The 17,986-nt window shown below is 36.7% G+C and overlaps 4 protein-coding genes across 4 annotated transcripts; 1 reads left to right on the top strand and 3 right to left on the bottom strand.

The window, feature by feature from the left end:
• Positions 1 to 96: 96 nt before the first annotated feature.
• Positions 97 to 2,573, bottom strand: LOC108827529 (glutamate-1-semialdehyde 2,1-aminomutase, chloroplastic). Its single transcript, XM_018600941.2, has 4 exons — positions 2,331 to 2,573; positions 2,046 to 2,219; positions 1,320 to 1,958; positions 97 to 675 (listed from the first exon to the last, which is right to left on the bottom strand). Exons 1-4 carry the CDS (start codon positions 2,511 to 2,513, stop codon positions 253 to 255), a joined length of 1,419 nt encoding a protein of 472 aa, XP_018456443.2. The 5' UTR covers positions 2,514 to 2,573; the 3' UTR covers positions 97 to 252.
• A 298-nt stretch (positions 2,574 to 2,871) lies between these two features.
• Positions 2,872 to 6,311, bottom strand: LOC108827528 (DEK domain-containing chromatin-associated protein 2). Its single transcript, XM_018600940.2, has 11 exons — positions 5,754 to 6,311; positions 5,613 to 5,646; positions 5,213 to 5,292; positions 5,050 to 5,109; positions 4,857 to 4,970; positions 4,681 to 4,761; positions 4,516 to 4,584; positions 3,860 to 4,283; positions 3,660 to 3,751; positions 3,538 to 3,568; positions 2,872 to 3,446 (listed from the first exon to the last, which is right to left on the bottom strand). Exons 1-11 carry the CDS (start codon positions 6,090 to 6,092, stop codon positions 3,100 to 3,102), a joined length of 1,671 nt encoding a protein of 556 aa, XP_018456442.1. The 5' UTR covers positions 6,093 to 6,311; the 3' UTR covers positions 2,872 to 3,099.
• A 234-nt stretch (positions 6,312 to 6,545) lies between these two features.
• LOC108826861 (recQ-mediated genome instability protein 1) lies at positions 6,546 to 10,163 on the top strand. Its single transcript, XM_018600209.2, has 8 exons — positions 6,546 to 7,131; positions 7,219 to 7,389; positions 7,594 to 7,739; positions 8,234 to 8,370; positions 8,655 to 9,166; positions 9,233 to 9,343; positions 9,419 to 9,550; positions 9,755 to 10,163. The coding sequence occupies exons 1-8, from the start codon at positions 6,595 to 6,597 to the stop codon at positions 9,902 to 9,904; spliced, it is 1,896 nt and encodes a 631-aa protein (XP_018455711.2). The 5' UTR covers positions 6,546 to 6,594; the 3' UTR covers positions 9,905 to 10,163.
• A 4,759-nt stretch (positions 10,164 to 14,922) lies between these two features.
• On the bottom strand, positions 14,923 to 17,522 carry LOC108828551 (heavy metal-associated isoprenylated plant protein 7). Its single transcript, XM_018602281.2, has 5 exons — positions 17,363 to 17,522; positions 16,979 to 17,270; positions 16,417 to 16,619; positions 15,948 to 16,038; positions 14,923 to 15,439 (listed from the first exon to the last, which is right to left on the bottom strand). Exons 1-5 carry the CDS (start codon positions 17,369 to 17,371, stop codon positions 14,976 to 14,978), a joined length of 1,059 nt encoding a protein of 352 aa, XP_018457783.1. The 5' UTR covers positions 17,372 to 17,522; the 3' UTR covers positions 14,923 to 14,975.
• Positions 17,523 to 17,986: the final 464 nt, after the last annotated feature.

Below are 17,986 nucleotides of genomic sequence, written 5' to 3'. Positions count from 1 at the left end.
CCAAAGAGTGCGACGGTATAATTTTTTTTTGGCTAAACTGTGTATAAAGTTTTTATAAAATACTATAGAAACTTTCTATTTTGCTCATACTCAAACTTTCTGCTAAACTTCTCATTAAATTAACAAAACGGATGGTTTCAATTTTCATCATACAAAAAAATCTCAAGCTACCGATGATAAAAATAAAATAAAAATCTCACTACTACAACACCCCTTCATCGAACGAGACTCCAGGTTAGGTCCTGGACCATCCTAGATCCTACCAAGAACCCTCTCCGCCGCAGCAATCGTGAACTGTATATCCTCTTGAGTGTGAGCCAAGCTAGTAAACCCAGCTTCGAACTGAGACGGCGCAAAGTAAACACCTTCTTCCAACATTCCCCTGAAGAAACTACCAAACTTCTCCGTATCACTCTTCTTGGCATCCGCAAAGTTGTACACCGGTCCTTCCGTGAAAAAGAAACCGAACATACCACTTATGTAACCGCCGCACATTGCATGTCCCGTTTTCTTCCCGGCTTCTAAGATGCCGTTGGTTAGCTCCTTTGTGATCTTGTCTAAATACTCGTATGTTCCTGGCTGCTTTAGCCGCTTCAGTGTATGAATACCTGCAGTCATTGCCAGAGGGTTACCACTTAGTGTCCCGGCTTGGTACATTGGTCCTGCAGGAGCAACCTGCAACGACAAAGAATAACAGAAATATCATTATGTGCCGGTTCTGAGATTTATGGATAGGCATGAGCACATATATCCGGAACCAAAGAACCGAACCGAAATAGAATCGAATTTCAAAAATATCCGCTTGGATACTAAAGATCAAAACCGAACCGGAACCGAAAACCGAATGGATATCAAAACTTTTATATAGAGTTTATATAACTACAAATATTAATTATATTTAGTTTTACATTACAATAACCAAATATCCTAACAATACTATTTACAAACTGAATTATCTTTAAAACCAAATCATCCGAACTTTATAATCTGAACCAAGACAATAATAATTGAACCGAAACAGAACCTAATTTCATAAATAACTGAAAGGATCATAAATCTCTAGAACAAAAAAAACAAAAACCAAACTAACCAAACCGAAAACCGAAATGAATGACCAGGATTTGAAGGTTAAATAATCAATAAACTAATTATAATCAATTTGGGGTACGATGCTTAATACATACTAACCACTTAAATTCCTAAGACCAGCTCTACCTACATTACTTAAACAATACTTTCTATTGAGAATACTAATGATAGAACTAACTCTAGTAATTTAAGCATGTTTTATGCAACATATATGTATGATCAGATCTTACCATCTCCATAATATCTCGTCTTCCACCATAAGCTCCCACAGGAAGACCGCCACCGATGATTTTCCCAAGAGTAGTCAAGTCAGGAGTGATTCCAAAGTACTCTTGAGCTCCACCATAAGCTAAACGAAAGCCAGTCATGACTTCATCAAAGATGAGAAGCGCACCATTGTCTCTACTCAGCTGACGCAAACCATTGATGAACTCAGGCGTAGGAGTGATGAACCCCGAGTTACCGACAACAGGCTCCAGAATAACCGCAGAGATCTCTCCTTTATGCGCCTCAAAGAGCTTCGCAACAGCTTCGATATCATTGTAAGGAGCAGTCAAAGTATCCGAGGTAGCTGCTTTACCAGGCGAGTCAGGTAGCCCCAAAGTGGCTACACCACTACCAGCTTTAACGAGGAAGGCGTTGGCGTGACCGTGGTAACACCCTTCAAACTTTATGAACTTCTCTTTGTTGGTGAAGGCTCGTGCGAGACGGAGAACTCCCATACAAGCTTCGGTTCCGGAGTTAACAAACCGAACCATCTCAATGCTGGGAACAGCTGATATAACCATCTCAGCTAGAACGTTCTCCAAGAGACAAGGAGCGCCAAAGCTTGTTCCTTTCTTCATCGTCTCAGCTAGAGCTGCAAGAACCTGCACTAAAGTTCGGTCCTTTATCAGAAAAACAGAGTTAAAAACAGAGCAGAAACAGAGTTAAAAACAGAGCACATAAGAAGTAACCTCATCATCAGCATGGCCGATGATAGCTGGTCCCCAAGATCCGACATAGTCAATGTACTCATTACCATCGATGTCCCACATCTTTGAGCCTTTAACTGAATCAATCAGAACAGGTTGTCCACCTACGGACTTGAAGGCTCGAACAGGGGAGTTCACACCTCCGGGCATCAGATTCTTACATGAAGAGAAGAATGAAAAGTTTAGCCCTTTACAACTAAAGTATGATCATTTTCGATAAAAGGCTCTAACTTTCAATCTGATATCGATAGTAATGAATCTACTAACCTTGGCAGCGTTGAAAGCTTCTTCGGATTTTTGAAGAGTGAAGCTTTTCTTCTTCTCGTCGACAGAGACTGACATTTTGATGGAGGAGCATCGGTTAGAATTCAAAGGAGAGACTCTCTTAGAGATCTTTGAGGAGCATGAGAAGCCCAATGCGGTTCCTGATCCTGTAAGCGTCGCCGACATCTTTGCTCCAGCGGTCGGAGTTGTGAGGAGAAGAGTCAACAAGATAAGGAAGGCGATAGCGAGTCACTTTGTTTCTTATATGTCATAACCGTATGGGATCCGACCCGGAAACCCAATTCTGTCAATATTTTTATTTCATAGTCAAATACATGTTCATGTAATTATATTGTTTGGAAATGATGTGTTATTTAATTAGATTTTTGGAAGTTGCAACTCGGATATGAATTAAAGCTTTATATTTGGTTTATGTAAATCGTGAAAGTGTACAGCCTTGACTTTATGATCATATATAAAGTCTAGTGGTGATTTATTCCCAGTGCAAAAAAATATAAAAATTGGGAGATGGTGGCTAAAGTGATAAGTCTTAAACCCATAAAAATAAAATTTGCTGTCAAGGGTATCAACTAAGAACAAGGATTAGGAGAAACCTAACATGTAACAGCTACACAAGAAGTCACTACATGAATGAAACTATAGATGAGATTACATAGTAGTACAAAGTACAAGATTCAACACTCTCTTTGTCACTTAGACAATGTTGATTCTCTTCACATCATCAGATCTCGAGAGAAGAAACTCACTAACCTTAATCCTTTGGCTTTTCCTCTTCTTCCTTCTCTTTCTCACTTTCAGCCTCGGCTTTGTCCTCTTCTTCCTTCTCTTTATCACTTTCAGCCTCGGCTTTCTCCTCTTCTTCCTTCTCTTTGTCACTTTCAGCCTCAGCTTTTTCCTCTTCCTCGTCTTTCTCCTCTTCCTCCTCTTTATCACTTTCAGCCTCAGCTTTTTTCTCTTCTTCCTTCTCTCCGTCACTCCCAGCCTCAGAGTTCTCCTCTTCGTCTTCTTCTTCTTCATCAGTCATTGCACTTATAGCATCTGTGATAACAGCCTTCACCTCTGATTTTCTATGCGAGAGATCAACACCGAAATGCTTGCCTGATGTTATCACAAACAACAAACGTCACCAAATGCTCCTCAATACATGGAAAATAAAATTAATGATGGATTGCAAAATCAAAGAACGTACTTAGCTTCTTCAGAATATCTGATAATGTCGCCTGTTATTAAGAAAACAAACAATAGAGTATAAGAACATTGATTCAAGGTTTTTCGACCATTATTTATTTCAGTAAATTGAACTTAGCTCACCGTATTGAAGTCTACTTCCTGCAGCATTTTGGACACCACTTCAAGCATCTCTTCTCTGGTGGGCTCTGCTTTGCCTTTCTTAATGGCTTTTCCTGCACCCAATCCATGACAGTAGATAAAAACAAAAGAGCAATGAGCTTCAAAGAGAGAATAATTTCATTTTTTTTAAAAAAAATCTAACAGCTGAGAACGGTTATAACCTTTCTCTTTAGATCCCTTAGCTTGTGGCTTAGTTGACTGTTTCTTGCTCTTCGCTTTAGAAGACTCTTCGTGGTCAACTTTCTGCTTCTTGGCTGGGGATGAAGCTGGCTTGGCAACTCTTTTGGAGGACTTTTCAGCCGATTTTTTAGAAGCTTTTGCAGAAGCTTGTTTCTCCTTACCTTTGGTCCCTGAGCTCTTCTCTTCAGTCTTTTTCGATGAAATTTTCTTTTCAGATGGCATTTCATCTTCTTCTTCGTCTCCCTCATCTTCAGTTCCAGCCTTTTCATGGTCACTTTCTTCTTCTTCTCGTGCTGCATCAGCTTCTTCATTATCATCCTTAGTACCTTCAGAATCAGAATCCCCCTCATCTTTGCCTTCTTCTGCCTCAGATGGCTGATCTCGCTTTTTTGTTTGCCTTTTCCTCTGTTTAGTAATAGACATACACACACAAAGGATGTTTGTAAACCCCATGTTCAACAGCCACTAAATCAAGAACACAGGTAATAAAAAGGGATATACGTATAGAATCCAAATCAATATCAGAGGAACATATTAGAAACCGAAGATAGAAAAGGAGCTAATGATTACAGTTACCAGCCAGTAGCATGCAAGGAATACAAACTGTACTATAGTTTAGATATAAGAAACTACAAACCTTGGCTGGAGGCTCTGAAGATTCTCCAGATTTCCCCTTTCTTTGTGTGCTCTTGCGCTTTTTGGCTTGCTAAAATATATAATTCGAAAAAAGAAGTAAAAGAATTCAGTAGTCCATACTGACGATAAAACATGTAGAACAATAAAGTAGTGGATCAAACAGTACCTTTTCACGATCAGCAAGTATAACATCTCTTAATGCCTTGGGAGATTCCAAAAATTCAAGCACTTTGACAGCTACTTCTTCCTGAGAGTATCAAGACAGAGGAGATTCTTATAAAGTTGGAATATAGAGCACGGTACAATAAAGAGAAAATCACATGACATCTTCTAATTACTTACTTTTCTTGTACTGCTTTTGTTAACAGGTATATCAAGTACTTCACAGAAGAAGAATAGTTTTTCTTTTACGCATTTGTCAAGCTTCTCTTTTACTCGTCCTCTTTGCTTCTCCTCCTAGAAAACATATGAAGTCTCAACACGAGGCAAAACAGAATACACATCCATATAACAAAATAGAAACGAAATGCTTTACCTCTTTCTCTGACCATGCGAAGCCAGAAAACTGACCAATGTTTTTCTTAACCATCTGTGCCTGCAGATTAAATTTTTCACAAACTCTTGTAAGTAGACAGAGAAAAAAAATTCCAAGATAACATCCATAACGGGGACACGCTTGAATTAAGCTTTAAAAGCACCTTTGCTTTCTTCCCATACAGAATGGTGTGTAGCAGCATCAGGTTGTCGTCAGCTTTTCTCTTAGATAGGTTATGAGCAACTGAAACAGCCAACAATTATCAGACAGATTTCTAAAAGTCAATAACTGTAAACAAGAAGACTCTGTCAAGATAACTAAATGAATACAAGGGAAAGAAAGAAAATATAGAACAGTTTTAACATGTTAGCTACCACAGAGAAAACATGTAGTCAGATTCACAAGATAAGATAAAAAAAATCACAGACAGTAGTTAGTAGGCTAATTGTAATAGCTACAAACAAGATGATATATTCCAGCAGAAACTATCAGTATGCAAAAGCTCAGATCTGTGTCAAAGAGATGAGTCATAGCATCAAAGATCGTTCATTTATCACACATACCATTTGGAATTTCCTTGAGCGGTGTTCCACGGCCCTGACAACACACAAACACACACAGAAACAAGAACCAGTGAATATAATTTTCAAAAAAGAAACCTAATCGAATTCTCAGAAACATGAATACAAAAAAAAAAGATATACCTTTCCAATTGAAACGGACTTGCTCGGTGTAACTCGAACAGGACCAGACGAGGAGAAACGCTCGACTTGCTTTCTCTCCCTCGTTGGCCTATCGCTACTCGGAGTCACCGCCTCCTCCTTCTTACCTCCACTTCCTTCTCCTTCTTCTTCCTCCTCCTCCTCCTCGTCTTTTACATCCTCTTTATCTTCCGATTCAGCCTCTTCCTTCTTCTCCGCCTCGTCAATTTTTGGGGAATCCGCTTCTTCTTTCTCCTTCGAAGCATCACCAACACCTAATTCCTCCTTCGCCGGAGATTCGACTTCCGGTGTCTTCTCATCTAGGGTTTCAGTCGTCGCCATGTGTATCCGAATCGAGAAACAAAAACAGAAGCAAATCAAGGTAAAAGAGAAAAAAAATAACTAGATCTCAGAGCTTTATCGCGAGGATCTTGAAAACCCTAAAAAATCAATAGAAGGAAACGATTAAGAAGAGAACACAAAAAAAAATCGAATTTGGGGATTTCAAAAATTCTGGTGCCAAAATTTTAGAACACAGAGGCGGGCTCTCTCAAAGTTTTCACTAAAACACATCTCTCGCGGGTCGCGGCAAACTTGCCCAATATATATGCATCATAAGGCCCAACGTTTTAGTAATGAGCCTGATCAGGCCCATTTAAGGCCTAACAGGTCACGGCAAACTAACCTAATACCTACATTCATATACACTCGAAACGCGAACTAATGTTTTTTTTATACTGGGCCGAATCTGTCTCTCAATAAGCCCATTTACAATAGTTTTTAAAAAGAGTAAATAGATTTTTGGAGGGAAAACAAAAAGGAATCCCCAATTTTCGCCGGGGAAATGGCTAGACGACGGCTGAGACTCCAACACTACTCCGACGACGACGAAGTAGAAGAAGGAGAAGATGAAACTGGAGCAAGCGGACTCGGCGATTCCGCTCAGAGCGTTAGTCGTGCGCCTTCTATTCAACCGGAGAGCTCATCAGCCTCCACTTTCAACCCTAATCCCGACGAGCCAATCACCGCACCGGAAGTTGAGACTATCGACGTCTCCGGTGATCACACTCCCACACCGCCGGATTCTAGTATTCCGGTTGATCCGTCGGAGATAGAAGTCGAGAACTACGACTCGCCGATCGCTGAGGCTCTGGTGCGAATGGGGATTAAGCTCAAGACGGAGTGGTGGCTCTCTTGTCTCTCTCGCCTCGAAGTCTCTGTCCCAGAGTTCTCCCGCCTCGAAGTTGCCGCGAAAGCTAAGCATTGTTTCGAGCAGTTTCTGTTCTGCGATATGAACCTATGCGGAGGTGGAGGTGGGGTTCTTCCTCGGAACGTTGCGTCTATGGTTCTTGAGGAACTCGCTGGTCCGTTTGTTCTGCAGGTTATCTCTTTTTCTTCGTTAAATATATAATAATGCTTGATAAAGTGTGTTTTTTTTAAACTGAGCCTTGTGGTTTAATCATATCAGGTTGATGAGATTGTGAACATTGGGTGCTCACTCAAAGGGAGATATGAAAACGCTAATGCAGGGCTTAAGAGGTGTTTGAAGCTGTCCATGACAGATGGTGTTCAGCGTGTTTTTGGTATGGAGTACAGACCTATTAAAGATCTGCAAGTCTTGGCTCCTGCTGGTTTAAAGGTGTGTTTTTTTTTTACTATTGTAGCTCTGAAGTGGTAGATGATGAGGAATTAATATCTGGAATTTGATTTTAAGGGGCATTAAACAGGCTTTTAGGGTGTTGTATTTTTAAAATTCATGCTTTTATGATTGTAGGTTTGTAGCTGCTGGTTTGTATTTATCACGTTTGTGTTATAAGAGAACTGACAAGGACAGTAAATGCAGATTGTTGTGTCTAGCGTACAAGTTAGACATGGGCTTTTAATGCTAGTACCTGAGACTATACAAGTTTTAGGAGGGATGGTTGAAGAATTGGAAGAGGCACGGAAGCGTCTTGTTATTGAAGTGAACAAACCTCCAAGAGGAATAAGGTAGGATTTTGTTCAGAGAATGGTTTACGTTGTTTAGAACTTGGTATTTACTCCAGTGTATGCTTCTCTCCCACTTACTTCTTATTCAGAAGTTGTGGTGTGGTGTCTCTTTAGGTTGGAACTATTAATTACTCCAATTAGAACTTGGTATTTTCTCCAGTTTATGCTTTTCCCACTTACTTCGTATTCAGAAGTTGTGTCTCTTTAGTTGTAACTATTAATTGCTCCAAGTGTTCCACTGATTGCGTTGGCTTTGTGAAGAATAAGTAGCTTGGTAAAAGTCTTATGATGCACAAGTTAAGTGAATTTACTATTTGCAAAACTATGCCTGCTGGCAAATAATATGGAATTGATTCTCTCGGAAAGATGATGCATGATTTAACGTTTATCACATTTTACACACTACCAGTCATCTTTTCTATGTGCTTACTCTAACTGCTTTTGAAAATTTTCCCTTTCTTTTCGAAGTTCTTATTGGATTTTAACTTTTGCAGAACAAGGAACCGAGGTGTTGCTTCATTGGCAACCAGAGCCAGTGTAGCTGCGTGGTCGCTTAATGAAAATGATTCTGGTAATCAAGTAAACAGTTCTACCTCGGGAGATGCTAGTCACGTTCAGGCCAATGCTCAAGGTAGGGATAATATTTCTACACTAATCCTCTTGCTCAGGAAAAGGGCATTTTTCTTTTTCTGATTTTTATCGTAAATCATGACTCACTAGAGCTGAATGATAGTTCTTTCAGTGTTTACTATGATATTTACTCATTTGACTATAGCAGAGTCGCATCAATAAAATAAAGTTTGGTGTATTTCTGTGAGGAAGATGGTTGTTATCAAAAACTTCACTAACATGATACAACCTGTTTTAGATTTTTGGTGGCTATAAACTCTCTTTTAACGAAAACACTTTTGGCAGGCAATTCAGTGAATGTAACGAGAACTCATACCCGTCCACGGACGATGACTAGTCCTCCTGCTTCCGTCAATGTGGAAGCTACTGTTTCGAGGGTTGAGCATATGCAGATTGATACTGCTGCTACCCACGGGGAAAGAACATTCTCTGGTTTGCACTCGACTTCTAGTAACATTCACATGACAGCATCCACACCTCGTACTAGCTGTAGTGGTACAAGACCTCTTTACAACAACGGCTCCGAAAACACCTTGGATCAACAAACATCTAACGTGACTTCATTCGTCGAAGAAATGCATATCGACAACGGTAATGCGAGAGATACAACGAGTCCTGTATATGGTTCAGGTTTAGGCGCTGTAGCTGATGATGAATTCAGTAACATGGTTGTCGATTTGGAGACCCCCTCTGTGTTGTCTACAAATCCGGAGACGCCTTTCACTTACTTGGCCGAGATGGATCAAAAGTGGGCATTAACGAAAGATACCATGCATTTTATGCAAGGAAGGATTAAGGTACTAACACCAAAACTCTCTCAGTCTTAAATCGATCTGTGAAACTTAAGTATCCATTTTCTGCAGTGCTTTCTAACCGGAGTGAAGAAATTCCAGTTCAAGCAACAGTCTACTTTTGAGCTTATATGTTACGTCGATGATGGTAGTCTCATCTGCGAGGTCTTACTCCATAACGACGTGAGTCTCATCTCTTTTCTTGTCGTGTTAGAATGAAGACCGTCACTCATCAGGTTCATGTTATTCCCTCTGTAGGTTGTACAAAGAAAGATAGGTCATTCATCCATGGAGGTCACAGCTGCGCTTTCCTCTTCAGCACCAACAAAAGAAAATGCCATGATGAAGGAAAAACTAAAAGGCTTCCAGTTGTTTCTAGCTGACTTTGAGGTAAACCCGTTAACTATTTCTCAGTGGTTTTATAGTTCAAGGTCAGTAAGAAGTCATCCATGATCAGAGACACCAGAGTTAAGTTGAATATAGAAGCTATGCTCAGTACTGAATGAGAAAACCCCAAGCAAAACCCAAACCAAGCTTGTTTTTTCTTTTGTTTTGGGGTCCAAAAATGTTCATTTTTTTTTTATGTTACTGCAGGGAGTGATGGTGGTAGAAATGAACAAGACGTCGCAGTATCCAGTAGCCATTGAGATGAATCAGGGATGTTCATCAACCGATGCTCGGTTACTCTTTGAAAGAATCAAATCTTCTGCAACAGCTCCTCGAGTTGTTGTCTTATCCCCTTGATCAAGTAGTCAAACTAAAGCTTGTGAAACAGTGAGGTGTTTTAGTAACTTGACCTCATTAACCGATTCGAAAAAACCGGGTAATTTAAGTTTTGGTAGCTAATTTAACCGGCTGTTATAGCTTAGTACGAAGTACAGTACTATTTTCTGTTCTTTTAACCTATAAGTTTATTTTTGTCATGTTTGGATAAAAGCACAGTGTAATGTTATTTGGTAGTTTCTCTTTAATAATGATATACAACACAATCCTCTCAATCAGATTTCGAATCTTAGAAGGTCTTCTAAGGTATAATGCTACAGAATAACAGGTCATCTTCAACCATCCATCTCAGCTTCTTTGCCTTTACCTTCCACTAAAGTGATGTGATTTAAAGACTTTTTTTTAAGAAAAGTTAAATTTCTTTTATTTCGAAAGTATTTTATTAAATGATTGTTTTATAGATTTGGCTCATGTCTAAATCTCAACAAAATTCTTTATAAAAATCAAAATCATTTCTATTATTTTCGGCAGATAAAATTATTGGCTTTGTTTGGTTCTTTCATAGACCTACAACTTTTTTTTTCTTTTAATGTGTTTCACTTTCACATATAGAACTCGTTAACTGAGTGGACTTTAACAAAACAGTTGTACGAGCATCGTCTTCTAGATTTTTTTTTCTTTATTATGGTCCTACTCCTACATCCTTTTTGTTTGAGTTTTTTTTTTTTTTGAGAAAGCCTTTTTTGTTTGAGTTACATCTCCATGTTAACATAGTGCGGTTATTTTAATATCAAATTATGTATTGAACAACATTTATGTATAGTTTTTAACGTAAGAACCAAATGCAAACGAAAAGATAAAGTATAAATGCTTTTATAACTCGTCTACAAACTATAAAACATGCTTTCAGACAAAAGGTGTTCAGTTAGAAAATATAAAACATTCATCATAGCATCAGGCCCGGCTCAAAACGTTAGTGGACCTTGTGCTATATAAAAAATTTCTCCTAATATTAATGATTGATTTAAAAATTTGGACCCTTGATTTTAAAAAATTTCAGAATTTTGGACCCTAAAACAATAAAAAAAATTGGTGAAAAGATGTGGACCCTGTGCTCTTGCACCTTGGGCACTACCCCAACCAAACTTAACAAGAAAAACAATCAGGCCTTAATTAGTGTATAAGAGACTAGCTTGTGTCTGAAACAATCAAAACATTAGTCCCAAAAAAAAAAAAAAATCAAAACATTAATCTATTTTCCTCGTATTTAATCTTGATTCGGTAAGTGAGTGGACCTCCAGCAAACATATTGTACGTCTTAACATGTCCCGTACTGCTTATCCACCTAATCTAAGTTGTTCTATAATTACAAGTCTATCATCTATGGCCCTATCTATATATATATTCTAATATATATAGATTATGGGTTAGATCTTCAGTATGGTACAGATCTTATGATAGGATAAACTGAAGAAAAAATGAAAATAAATAGGCATAGGTGAGCTAAAAAGGAACGGTATGTATGAGATGACAACGAAATGAGAATATATTGCTTAGCAGTTGCTGCCAAATTCAAAAGGCTAAAGAAATAATTGGTAATAGCAATAGGGATGATCGGGATGGATATACAATAACTAGTTTTAGAGTTGTATGAAATTCAGGTAAACGAATCAAAAGATGTTGATGGTCTCGACACTTTTAAAGATTAGGTTAAATGGTCGACTCAGTCACAGTTCGGTCACAATCAGACCTAAACTAATCTAATGAAATCCGGTGTCAAGTGTCTCGTTGTAAAACAACGTTGTTATCATCATTATTTTTTATTTTTATAACTAACTTTCGAAAATACGTTACTTATGCTTTACAAAAACTTACTAATCGTCTCCGTTTTCTTTTTTGAAACTTTGATCGTCTCCTTTTTTTGTTGAAGTATTAATTATCGACGCTTATATGTTAACGTAGATGAAAACCTACATGCAAACAACACGTAACTTGACATTTGTAACGTATATCTATGTATATCTCTATGTGACACTCGGAATACAGTCGAAGGAATGGTCCCAAAGGCGACTTTCAAGAAGATAGATAGAACCATCCGGCAAACCATACTTGCGAGGAAATCTCGGAAGAAATTCCGAAATCTCTTAAGATATTGGCTAAAGTACTTAGTCTGATTATGTGAGTTATAACCAGTTTACTGACTAGATAAGTTTTTTTTTTGTTTTTTACTCTTTTTTGGTAACAATTGGCTTAACAGCTTAGCCCTTGTACATGTACAATCTGCTTCATTTTAATGATATTCACATACTTATCAAAAAAAAAAAGAATGGTCCCAAAGAAAAAAGACCAACAAAATAATAAATGCCATAACCCATCCACCATTTTGCATTTTTATCATTTTGAAAAGGAAAAAAAAATACTCTTATTCTAAATTATAAGTAAAATGTTTGTAGGATGCAGTTTAAACAAACTAGTAAGACAGAAGTAAAGTAAATTACTTTGTGAAAAAAGTTAAACAAATTATAAGACAAATCTAAACTCGATATATTTTTGCCAGGAAGTCACGACTAAAACAAAGAGTTCCCAATGTATAAGACTACTAATTTAAAGATTTCTACAAAAATGTGCTTATGTAATGTACCCAGTGCGTACGTTCATCAACGAAATAGTGGATAACTAATAGAAACTTTTAAATAGCATTAACAGTACTTCTTGTGTTATTTAAAACGTTTTGATATGATGCTTATTTCTTACACTAACCAATAGTTTGTTTGTTTTTTCACCACCAACCACGTTATACTAGTATATATTCATCCACAACGAGAAAAATGAATTGAGCTACCGACATTGGACAATAACCTTTTGTTTTGTCACCATTTGATAATAACTTTCCGCTCCAATCTTGTACTGGATTTCTTTTTCATAATAGTTTGTTCAGAGAGAAAGAGTAATTTGCTTACTCGAGGCAAACAATAAAATAGGTACTTAATTTAAGCCATTATAGTGAAGGTTTTTAGGTTGAGTCTTTTACAATTTACATTAATATTTAGTTCCATGGATATTGATTATTAGTTTTTAGTTACATATCGATATATTGTTCATATTTTGATAAACTGAGACTTTCAGTAACAATACTAATCAACTTTTTTTAAAAAAGAAAAAAAAACTGAGTAATTTACTCTTTTTGGAACACTACCGAGTAATTTACTCTCTTTTTTTTTTTTGAAACACACCCTCTTTTAAAGTAAAACAAAGAGTAACGTATAACTTAGTCAGAAAATTAAAAAAAAAACGGTGCGTCCAATAAAAGAAGCGACAAGCGTTGTAGTACGAGAGCACATGTTTTGAGGAAGTGGTGGCAGGTCACGTGGTCTCATTCATAAACTGTACATCCTCAGAGATGGCACGGACCCATCACATGGGGTCCAGGTTAACACCGTCATATCACGGCTCCGGTTATACACCACGCCTCACGCGCCGTGTAGGCGGCTGGGGTTTCTGGAGTCTACTTCGCTGGAATAGAATGTTCTTTGTTCTTTTGCTTACCATGAGAAGACGTCACGGGATCATAAAATATATCAAAAGTTCAAAACTATTGACCATTGTAATTAATGAGATACTAATCATACTATTGCAAGTTTTTCAGCAATACAATTTCAAGTTTAACATCTAAAACTACGATAACAACTTGTTGGAGACACACTAGTTTATTCAATCGAATATGGGACATCTCTTTGCAACATTTTTTTATCAACTAGATATTACAAAAAAAAAATCATTTTTGGTTTTCTCTTTGACATGTAAATCTAATTTGATATGGTCTAAAAGTTTTTATGCTGTCCATATTGACACAAAAAACTAAACTACTGCCTTATCCACATTGTATCATTACAAATTGTAATGTTTTTTTTTTGGAGGAAACTCAACTTTTCGCTGAGTAGTTTTGTAATCTATTGAGAATAAAAAAAATATACAAAAATAGGATTCTTAATTATTTTTCATATGGTTGATTGATACTACGTGCACCATTTAATTTCTAACAACACTTGATGGCCAGATATTATTTGCAAAATAAATAATCATAAAAGTTTAGCAAAAAAAATAAAGAAAATAATCATCACCCAATTGACAATGTAACTACAATGGCAAGTTTAAGATAATGCAGCATTATTTTTCCAAAAGAAACAAAAAAAAAGAAAAAAAGGGTAAGGCAGCATTGTCACCAGCATTATTTTTCCAAAAGGAAAAAAGAAAGAAAAAAGGGGTAAGGCAGCATTGTCACCAACTTTGCTCGGACAATAAATGGACCATCCTATTTTATAGAGGCAAGAAAATAGTGTTTCACCCAACCATTAATAATTCATCGTTAAACTCTGAACAACGTTCTTTTTATGCTGAGAAGTGTATAAATGGATTACCACTAGTACTAGGTAATACTATTAAGGTTGTTTATAACATCTATGAATACGGGACTGTATATATGAACTCTACTGTTTTTTTTGAACTCTACTGTTCTTCCACAAGTTTCCAACTAGTTTACTAGTTGGGGTGGAATAATGCGATTGGTTAATTTTGGTAAATGGAAAAAAAATTGACACAGAACATATGCATTTAGTGCAGTGGGTGCAAACTGCAAAGCAAACGCTGCAGTTGCAAGGTTAAATGGTAACTTAGTAATCAAGGAAGAAGTTTAGCTGACGTTTTAGTAGCTAACACCTAAAGTGACTTGTAAAGGGCGAGTGATCACATCAAATTTGGTGCAGGTAACAAATAAAAGCATACTTATTCATAAAAGTGTATTATAGTTGCACCCTTCTCCATTTTCCCCACTGATTTGAACGATTATTCTATGTGATTATCATTTAAAATGAACTTATAGATATAAACTATTTAATTATTTATTTAGTCGCTTATATGCATTAAAGATAACTCGTAATTGGCGAGTTCTTTTCGATATGTAAACTACACAAGAAAAAGAGCAGCGCAAACATAAAGAGAAAACCACAGGCAAAGAGAGACGGCAAGTAACAACATCAAAATTGTTCAAAATATTCTCCATATAAACCCTTTAGCGTTTCATCAGTTTCTTGTCTTACATTATGGAACATGAGTTTGGATTCTCGTCGCTGAACAGTTGAGGCGGGTAAGCATGAGGCGGCATTTCCATAGGCGGAACCGCCACACGCGGTGGTTGGTAATAATAGTAGTAATAAGGATTATCTATCTTCCTCACATCCACAACTTTTTCCTCTCCCTCACCGCTGCCGCCACCGTTTTCAGCTGCTTTGCCTTCCCCTTTGTCACCATCCCCTTCTTTCTTTTCTTCCTTCTCTTTGGACTCTCCTCCGCCATTGTCCCCTTTTCCTTCTTCTTTCTTCTCTGCTTCAGCCGCCGCAGCTGCTTCCTCAGGTGGCGGTGGAGGTGGTGGGTCAATTTTCATAATGGCAGCATGTTTTCCAGTCCGTTTATAAATGTGTTCAACGAGCTTTTGCGGTTCAAACACTCCTTTCACTGTCACTTGAGAACCCTTTAAATCGGATTCAGCAGATTCCACTCCTAAAAGTTATATGTTTCAAACAAAAAGTCATTAAGAAAAAAGTATAATAGTACTATCAAAGTGAAGGGATGAATGCACTTTGACCCCACTACACATGCTTTCGATAAATAAGATGAGTCAGATGACATGAATAAATAAATAACACGTGTTTTACAGTCGAAGCAATATCATCTTCATTTGAATTTGTATGGACCAAAATTGATACAACTAAAGTACCAACTAAATTGATACAACTAAAGTTGGTGACAGAAGTAAACAAGTGAATGATTTTGCAAGATACTGAAACGTTTTATCTACCGATAATAAATTGGACAGACAAAAAGAAGTTAAAATCCAAAAAAACTTATTTTTAAAAAAATTATTGTGATTACGTTTATAACTTAATTTCCTTAATATTTTTCGTAAATTTGGAGAAAAATAGACAACGCTTAATGCGATATGAATGTAATTTATATCACATATAAGATTATATATATAAAAGAAATTGCACGAGTAAAAAAAGCTAACCTTTCATTCTCATGATCCGTTTCTTGATCTCCGTTGCACAGGCTTCGCAGTGCATGTGAACCTTGAGGACCACCGTGACCACTACGGGAGGCTGATACAAACAAATCGTCGGAAATGTTAATACAGCCACTACTTCTTTCACTTTTTTTCAAAGGAGCAGCCACTACTTAACTAGTCCAAAATATAGAAAAAATATAGTTTCATATAAAAAACAGCAACTAAAAATATATCAATCCTAGTATCCTACCATTCTACCAATTCATCTCCATGTGAAAGGAGAATATTTTTAATTGAATAAATAAACTAATTAAAGTTTACCCTAAACAAAATAATAACAGAGACAACAAATGAATATTCATTTCATTATCCTCCAAAAAAGCAACCCTTAAAATTACCTCTTATTTCTTGCTTTTTTCGTTTTCTATCAAATTTATTATTAAACACAAAAAATCACAATAAAGAAAGGTACCTCCACTTTCTTCTCTTCCACTTTGGGTTTCTCCTCCTCGGCTTTCTTCTCCGGGAGCTGAGACGGCGGAGGAATTGGAGAAACAAGCACAACTTGACGGTGGGTCTTTCTTTGAACTCTGGCTAATACTTTTAACGGATCAGCTTTCTCTCCCTTCACCACCACTTTCCCCGTTTTACAATCAGTCATCACATCTTCCACTCCTAAATAAATTAAACCACAAACCTAAGAATCAATTCATATTTTTATATATATATATCAGTATCTTACCATATTTACCAAATGTAGTTTGATTGTTTTATATTTGGTTCTAATATTTTTTTTTGTGTAAACTATTGGTTCTAATATCTTAAAAGAATAACCAAGACTTTCTGAGGTCCAACACAAAATATATAACGAATATTAACTAAACATATACAAAAAATTAACCAAAAATGTGTAGTTGATGAAACGAACTTTTGGAGTTCAAGAAACTATTATATGAAAAACTAAAATGTACATACCAAGAGTATTTTAGATATAGGAATTAATACTAAGAATATGTGTGTATGTTTTTAGATACCTTCGAAGCCGTTGAGGCAACGGCGAACTTTTCTAGCACAGCCTTCACAATGCATGTAAACTTTAAGGATAATATCTTGCGGCGGAGGAGGGGGTGCTGGAGCCTCAGGCTCCGCCGGAGGTGCATCTTCTTTGGAATCTTTAGTAGGTTCTCCTTCTTGAGTTTTCTTCTCAGATTCTTCTCCTTTTTTCTCATCAGCCTCTACTTTCTTTCCTTCTCCTTCTTTTTTCTCCTCTTCTGGTTTCTTTTCCTCCATTTTCTTCTCCTCTGCTGCTTCTGGTTTCTTCTCCTCCTGTAACAAAAAAGTCAGGTTATAAAAATTAGTATTATTATTATTCATAGAGCTTTGAAAAGATGATATAAAAGTTTGAGATGTTCTTGAACCTCTCCCATTTTTTGTTTGTTTTGGTTAAGTTTTGAGTGTTTCTATGTTCACAAAAAAATGTAACGCCCAGAGAGAAGCTTATAAATCACTCTCTCTTTCTAAAGAACCACTTGGGTGTTGTGGTACGAAGGTGAAACTGTGGACCTCAAGATCTGAACAAAAATGTAAACTATTTTGTTTTTTCCTTTTAAACATGACTTATTCGTGAGTCTAATTTAATTTAATTGGTTTATTTTAGTAACGAATTTAATATTTCATTCAATTGTTTATTAGTCAAAATAAACCTAATCCTCACGCAATATGTGTTTCTGATACATTAGGTTAAACTGTCCAAACGCAATTCTAGTCTCGAGACTGACAGTTAATGGTTTTCCCACAGTCCCACTCATGTATTTTAATTTTTTTATCTATCTTAAACTTTTAAATACAGTATGATCCATCATTTTATATGATTTAAATCTTTAAATATATGGCAGTACTTTTTTGTTTTTAATATGGTTCTACATTTTAGAAATATATTCAAACTGAACGTTACCATCGTGGAAATCGAAATAATTCAAAATTATTTTACCTGGACAAATATATATATTTTTATCATGTATATATACATAGTAACATCAACC

The sequence above is a fragment of the Raphanus sativus genome, chromosome 9 (genome assembly GCF_000801105.2).
Source record: "Raphanus sativus cultivar WK10039 chromosome 9, ASM80110v3, whole genome shotgun sequence".
Lineage (NCBI taxonomy): Eukaryota > Viridiplantae > Streptophyta > Magnoliopsida > Brassicales > Brassicaceae > Raphanus > Raphanus sativus.
Note: the sequence above shows the minus strand (reverse complement) of the source record. Positions and strands in the feature narration are given on the sequence as shown.

Bases quoted from the DNA above. Each gene is read 5' to 3' on its own strand.
- LOC108826861 (XM_018600209.2), top strand. From the start codon at position 6,595: ATGGCTAGACGACGGCTGAGACTCCAACACTACTCCGACGACGACGAA. The intron at 7,740-8,233 runs GTAGGATTTTGT...TAACTTTTGCAG, and splicing joins AAACCTCCAAGAGGAATAAG to AACAAGGAACCGAGGTGTTG. The intron at 9,551-9,754 runs GTAAACCCGTTA...ATGTTACTGCAG, and splicing joins TGTTTCTAGCTGACTTTGAG to GGAGTGATGGTGGTAGAAAT.
- LOC108827528 (XM_018600940.2), bottom strand. From the start codon at position 6,092: ATGGCGACGACTGAAACCCTAGATGAGAAGACACCGGAAGTCGAATCT. The intron at 5,647-5,753 runs GTATATCTTTTT...GTGTGTTGTCAG, and splicing joins AGTCCGTTTCAATTGGAAAG to GGCCGTGGAACACCGCTCAA. The intron at 5,293-5,612 runs GTATGTGTGATA...TGGCTGTTTCAG, and splicing joins GCTCAAGGAAATTCCAAATG to TTGCTCATAACCTATCTAAG.
- LOC108828551 (XM_018602281.2), bottom strand. The intron at 16,620-16,978 runs GTATCTAAAAAC...TAATTTATTTAG, and splicing joins TTGCCTCAACGGCTTCGAAG to GAGTGGAAGATGTGATGACT. The intron at 16,039-16,416 runs GTACCTTTCTTT...TGTTTGTATCAG, and splicing joins TGGAAGAGAAGAAAGTGGAG to CCTCCCGTAGTGGTCACGGT.
- LOC108827529 (XM_018600941.2), bottom strand. From the start codon at position 2,513: ATGTCGGCGACGCTTACAGGATCAGGAACCGCATTGGGCTTCTCATGC. The intron at 1,959-2,045 runs GTTACTTCTTAT...ACTTTAGTGCAG, and splicing joins TCGGCCATGCTGATGATGAG to GTTCTTGCAGCTCTAGCTGA. The intron at 676-1,319 runs GTAAGATCTGAT...TTGTCGTTGCAG, and splicing joins GACGAGATATTATGGAGATG to GTTGCTCCTGCAGGACCAAT.